The sequence below is a fragment of the Odocoileus virginianus genome, chromosome 14 (genome assembly GCF_023699985.2).
Source record: "Odocoileus virginianus isolate 20LAN1187 ecotype Illinois chromosome 14, Ovbor_1.2, whole genome shotgun sequence".
Taxonomy (NCBI): Eukaryota; Metazoa; Chordata; class Mammalia; order Artiodactyla; family Cervidae; genus Odocoileus; species Odocoileus virginianus.
This window is the reverse complement of record NC_069687.1, coordinates 32401452-32407752: the sequence shown is the minus strand read 5'-3', so window position 1 is coordinate 32407752 and position 6301 is coordinate 32401452. Positions and strand designations below refer to the sequence as shown.

The following is a 6301-nucleotide window of genomic DNA, read 5'->3' as shown; positions in this document are numbered from 1 at the left end:
CTTTCTTCATAGTCCAACTCTCACATCCATACATGACCACTGGAAAAACCATAGCCTTGACTAGACAGACCTTTGCTGGCAAAGTAATGTCTCTGCTTTTTAATATGTTGTCTAGGTTGGTCATAACTTTTCTCCCAAGGAGCAAGTATCTTTTAACTTCATGGCTGCAGTCTCCATCTGCAGTGATTTTGGAGCCCCCAAAAATAACGTCTGACACTGTTTCCACAGTTTCCCCATCAATTTGCCATGAAGTGATGGGACCAGATACCATGATCTTAGCTTTCTGAATGTTGAGTTTTAAGCCAACTTTTTCACTCTTTTTCACTTTCATGAAGAGGCTCTTTAGTTCTTCACTTTCTGCCATCAGGGTGGTGTCATCTGCATATCTGAGGTTATTGATATTTCTTCCTGCAATCTTGATTCCAGCTTGTTCTTCATCCAGCCCAGTGTTTCTCATGATGTACTCTGTTTATAAATTAAATAAGCAGGGTGACAATATACAGCCTTGACCTGCATACAGATTTCTCAAGAGGCAGGTCAGGTGGTCTGGCATTCCCATCTCTTTCAGAATTTTCCAGAATTTGTTGTGGTCCACACAATCAAAGGCTTTGGTATAGTCAGTAAAACAGAAGTAGATGTTTTTCGGGAACTCGTGTTTTCCATGACCCAACGGATGTTGGCAATTTGATCTCTGGTTCCTCTGCCTTTTCTAAATCCAGCTTGAATATCTGGAAGTTCGCGGTTCAGGTATTGTTGAAGCCTGGCTTGGAGAATTTTGAGCATGACTTTGCTAGCGTGTGAGATGAGTGCAATTGTGTGATAGAGTGAGCATTCTTTGGCATTGCCTTTCTTTGGGATTGGAATGAAAACTGACCTTTTCCAGTTCTGTGGGCACTGCTGAGTTTTCCAAATTTGCTGGCATATTGAGTGCAGCACTTTCACAGTTGACATATTAGTTGGTTATTAAACGGTTTTCTGGAGAGCGCCACATACAGCCTGGCCACTCAAAGGTGTGTGTCAGAGGAACCAACGGACCATCGTGGAGGTGAAACAGAACGACCACAGCAGCTCAGGATGAGACCTTGAGCGGAAGGACGGGCGATTGGGCAGAAGGGACGCAGGCAGGGAAGCAGCGGAGGCGCAGGACCGCTGGGAGGACGAGGGCGGGAACCCCGGGAGACCCGGCGGAGAGAAGGATTGGGGAACGCCTCCAGCCTCCCGCCCGCGCTCCCAGCCGGCTCGGAGCAGGCGCACTGCGGCGCCCGCCCGCGTCCCTTCTCCGCCCTCCGCCGTCGCCAAGGCGCAGGCTCGCGTTGGGGCGGGCAGCTCCGCCTGTCTCCGTCGCCCTCCTTCATCTCAGCCTCGTCGCGCCTTCCCAGCCCCGGACTGGCCAGGCCCTGGCGGAGGTAACTGCCCGCAGATTCCCGTCTTGCACCGCCCCAGCCTCCTGCGCTCGCCCTCCGGCCCGCGGCGTCCTCGGGCTCCTCCGCCCCCTCACGCTCTCGAGTCTTGGCTCGCCCGCCACCTCCCAGCCCCGCCATCCCCCGCCGCACCCAGCCCCCCTACCCGGTCTCCCGGCGTCGTCCTCCCGCCGCAGCATCCTCGGCCTCCCGGAGGCGCGGGGTCGCCCTCGGCTGGCTGGGAACGAGGTCCGGTTCGGGCTCGACCTCGGCCTCGGCCCGGTGTCCTCCAGCTCCTGCCCGGTCCCCGGTGGGCGCCGCGGTGGCAGCTCTCGGGGGGTGGAGGGCGGCGCTGCCCCGCGCGGTCCGGTAGGGAATCTCAGAGGGGTGCCTGGGATGCCTCATGCGGGGTGGTCGTGGGCCAGCCCCTGTGTGTGACATTGGTGGGCGATTAGTTGAGCGCGGAGGAATGGGCGTGATTTCTCAGGCTCGTCTGTGGTGGAAACCACCGAACAACTTGGATTATTCCTCTGGAAATTGCTTTTTGCCAGTGTTTTCAATTAAGATGTGAGGGGGGGGGGGGGCGGGGGGAGGGAAGGTAGAACTTAACCTGTTTCTCCTCCTCACATATTTTGTGTGGTCGAGTTTATCTGTCGTCCATTAACTAATTTGACATGTTTTATGGTGTTTATTAGTATCCACCTGTAGGCTTCCCAGGTGGCGCTAGTGGTAAAGAACCCGCTGGCCCATGCAGGAGACATAAGAGACCCAAGTTTGATCCCTGGGGTGGGAAGATCCCCCGGAGGAGGGAGTGGCAACCGTCTCCAGTATTCTTGCCTGGAAAATCCCATGGACAGAGGAGCTCCCGGGCTACAGCCCATGGGCTCGCAAAGAGACAGGACTGACCTTCCAAGCACACACATCTGTAGGAACCATTAGTGATTTTAATGCCTGTCAGCATACGGCACAGATAACCTTCGCTCTATAACAAGAGGTGATTTTCAGAGCTTTAAGAGACAGAAGACCATCCATCATCAAATTCTGTAGGGCTCTGTCATTACAGCTTGAAATGATTAGCTAGTTTTTGGTTTTTTTTTTTGGAATGTGGGATCTTAGTTCCCTGACCAGGGATTGAACCTGTGCCCTCTGTGTTGGGAGCACCGAGTTGTAACCACCTGACTACCAGGGAAGTCCCGATTAGCTAGTTTTTTATCCTTTACTTTTTGCCGCGAAGCATGCAGTGTCTTAGACTCCTCCCCCACCCGCCCCGCTGCCCCTATCATACTCGTGGCCCATGCAAGACAACCATCAAAATCAGAAAATCAACATTCATCCGTAACAACCGTCTAATCCTCAGTTTCTCTTTCTATTCAGGTTTTTCCATTTCTCCCATATTGTCCTTTATAGTGCAAACATAAAGTTTACAAATTACTGACTTCATGTAGTTGTCTGGTTTTTTTCTTTGGGACTAGTTTTTCAGTCTTTTCCCAACTTTCATAACCTTAAAAGGTTACAGATCAGTTATTTTGTAAACTATCCCTTGGTTTGGGTTTGCCTGATATTTACTTGTGATTAGATTCAGGTTATGTTCCTTTGTACATATGTCATCACAGATGTTTTTCTCCTTTTAACTGTTAAGTGGCAGGTGATTTCCTTTTGTCCCATTCTGGTTATTTTCATTTTGATCCTTAGGTACAATGGAATCTGCCCAGTTTCTTCATTGTGAAGTGACTTTTTGTCTTTTGTATTAATGAGTATTTTATAGGGAGATATTTTGAAACAATGTAAATATACCATTTTGCATCAAATGTTCAATTTAATAAGTTACTTTTTTATGACTATATGGATTCACGGTTTCCTGTTTTAGTCCATGGGTTTTTAAATCCATTACTGTAATTTGTTCTGATGCTCCAAGTGTCCTCACTTTGTCCTATGGGATCCCTTTCATTATGGCTTCTGTGTCCTCACTTCTCTTGGCTCCAAATCACTGTGTCAGATTCTCCCACTGTGTGATCATCCTTCCAAGATTCACTCAAGAATGGACCATTCACCCAAGATTATGCTCCTGTCACCCCAGTAGGGCTCTGACAAACGGGTCATGGCCTCTACTGAAACCATCCCCATACCCAGCATGGAGACTTGCTGGGCATCTTTACATCATGTTATTTCAGGGCTTCAGTTCTATGTTGTCTAGTTTGGACGTTCTTAGAGCTCTGTGACTTAGGGCAGTTTGACTGCTTATGTGGTGATTGAAGGCTTTAACAGTAATTATTCCAGGGAGTAAGGTAGAAGTTGTGGGGAGTCCTAGGTGGCTCAGAGATAAAGAATCTGCCTGCCAATGCAGGAGACACAGGAGATGTGGGTTCGATCCCTGTGTTGGGAAGATCCCCTGAAGGAGGAAATGGTAGCCCACTCCAGTCTTCTTGCCTGGAAAATCCCATGGACAGAAGAGCCTGACGGACTATAGTCGGCCAGGCTGTAAAGGTTGCAAAGAGTCAGACACAACTGAGCTAATAAGCGTGCACAAACACAAGGTAGAAGGTGTATTGCCTTGTGTGAGCTAGCCTTGTGAAATGCATAGCCTCACTTCCATTTTACACTTGGTCAAAGTAGTAAAAAACCACCCAATTTCAAGGGATGAGGCATAGACCAGAGCTCTCAATGAGAGAGAGGAGTGTTAAAGTCATAGTATAAGAAGAACATATGGGATAGGGGGTAATTGTGTGTTTGTCTTTGGAAAGATGAGAAAGTAATCACATAGAAACTATACTGTCAAGATATTCTCCAAATTTGTGTTTGCTTTCATAGTCTGAGGAATAACTTGTCAAAAAAGCAAACACGTTTTGCCTAACTACTCAAGATTAGATACTGAATAAGGTATCAGCATTTTACCTTTAAAAGAAAGTAAACTTGAGCTAATGAAAAAGTCATTTACTAAAACTTTATGAAAACTCTTAAGATCTTTAGTAAATATTACATGTTCTTATCATTTTTTATAGCATCTTGTGACTTTTCACTTAATTGGTCTTTGATATCTTAACAAGCATGGAGATAAGATTAGAAGTTTTGACATCAACGAGTATCAAGCAGAAAAAACCCTGGCCACGAGTCTCCTGGTTGGGACAGGTAAGTTTTTCTTCAGTTGTACAATATCAGTTGTAATATGTGTTAAATGTGTGCTTTGCCTCTAAGATCGAAGAATAACCTTTAAAAAATAAAATAGCATCTGCAGAAGGATCACTTGCCCACTGAGCAGGATTTTGTGTATTTGTATGGTAGGAGGCTGACAGAGATGGGGAGGGAACCTCAGTCTTTCTGTGATCTGATCACATTCGTCACCTCTCTCATCACTCTCTCGCTCCTTTTCTCCATCGCCTGCTTCATCTTCTTCACCATCCTTTGTTGCTTTGCTCTTGGAGTCCTGGGATGGTGTATCATCCTCACTCTCATCTTCTGAGCTCTCCTGGGAATTCTGGGACACAGTTTCTTCACCCTGCAAGTCCCAGTTTTTGAGATTGCCCAGCCAGAAAGCCTCTCTGCAGTTATTGAAAGTGAGCATGGCTTTTGCATCTACAGGGTCTTTTTTGAGCAAAGGCACATGTTTGGGGAGTTTCATGTCCTGGTGAATCTTGAAATACCCATGCAGGTGATGAAGCAGCCTCGTGTCTACTGGAAAGTTTCCAGTAAGCTCAACATTTTCTGGATGTCTTCTAAAACTGAAGTCTAGGAGCACATGCTACTGCTTCAGAAATGAGAAGCCATGTTTATTTAAGTAAATAGTTTAAAACTTGTCCATACTACTCTTCAGATCGATGAGCTAACAGCAGATAACTCAGCGTGGGCTAGCAGAATTGTAAGACACTCCTATAATTTTAAACTTCAAATAAATCTCAGTGTGGATACTAGGTCATACTACCTAGTAATTCTATTAAGAGGTACTTTTAAGATAGAATGAAAAAATTTTCAGGTTACATAATTAGCCTTATTGTTGGGACTTCTCTGATGGTCAAGTGGTCGATAATCTGCTTTCCAATGAAGAGGATGTGGATTCGAGCCCTGGTCGGGGAACTAAGATCCCACCTGCCACTGGGCAACTAAGCCCCCACGCCACAACTAGAGAAGCCCTTGAGCCACAATGAAGACCCAGCACAGCCAATAAATAAATAAAACTGCTTTTTTAAAGAAGCCCTTATTGTTCATTTTATGATGTGTAGTACAAATATACCATCTTTCTTAGATGTCACTTTCTTTTCCTTTCTGTGATAACTTAGGTAGGAGGCTGAATTAACTTCTGGCATCTCTTAAGTTTCTCACATATTTCTTCTCCTAGGAAAATGAAGCTGTTTTTCTTTTGGATGATAGATTTGTAAATGAAATTAATTTGCTCTCAGGAAGGACAAAGAAGAAAATTCCCAGTCTTCAGCCTTTGTTGAAGGATGTTATACTCCTAACAACCTCCAGTAATGGTTAAGTAGTACTGATATTGTCAAAAGGCTAGATTAACTGTATTTTTAAAAATAATTTTGGGGGTAATATTAAGGGAAATGTTAGACTGTAAGCATTGTATTTCTGTTTTGAAAACAGATGCCTGGCTGGCTGGGGTACTCACTACAGGGGAGGTTTTCCTCTGGAACAAAGATCAAGATTGTTTGAAAACTATACAAGCAACTGAAAAGCCTAAGGAAATGATTAAAGCTGCAGTAGGTGGGAGTTTTTTTATTTGTTTAAATTGATTTAACTTGATATATAGGAGGAAAAGAAATATGCCTCTGCTTTTGTAAATATCTGTATGTATTTCCATGTATATGTAAGTATTTTTTGATGTTGGTTGTTTGTAACACTAAGGTTCATCTTGAGGAAGAAAAATTTGGCATGCCTAACATATCTGTGATAGCAGTGGG

The 6301-nt window shown here is 45.2% G+C and overlaps 1 protein-coding gene across 6 annotated transcripts in view; it reads left to right on the top strand.

The window, feature by feature from the left end:
• Positions 1 to 1295: 1295 nt before the first annotated feature.
• CPLANE1 (ciliogenesis and planar polarity effector complex subunit 1) overlaps positions 1296 to 6301 on the top strand; it is a 104758-nt gene continuing 99752 nt past the window's right edge. For all 6 annotated transcript variants that reach the window (XM_070476592.1, XM_020901628.2, XM_070476594.1 and 3 more), the window contains exons 1-4: positions 1296 to 1406; positions 4400 to 4526; positions 5731 to 5866; positions 5985 to 6104. In XM_070476592.1, coding sequence (XP_070332693.1) covers positions 4446 to 4526; positions 5731 to 5866; positions 5985 to 6104 — 337 coding nt within the window. In that variant the 5' untranslated portion in view covers positions 1296 to 1406; positions 4400 to 4445. The remainder of the gene's footprint in view (positions 1407 to 4399; positions 4527 to 5730; positions 5867 to 5984; positions 6105 to 6301) is intronic.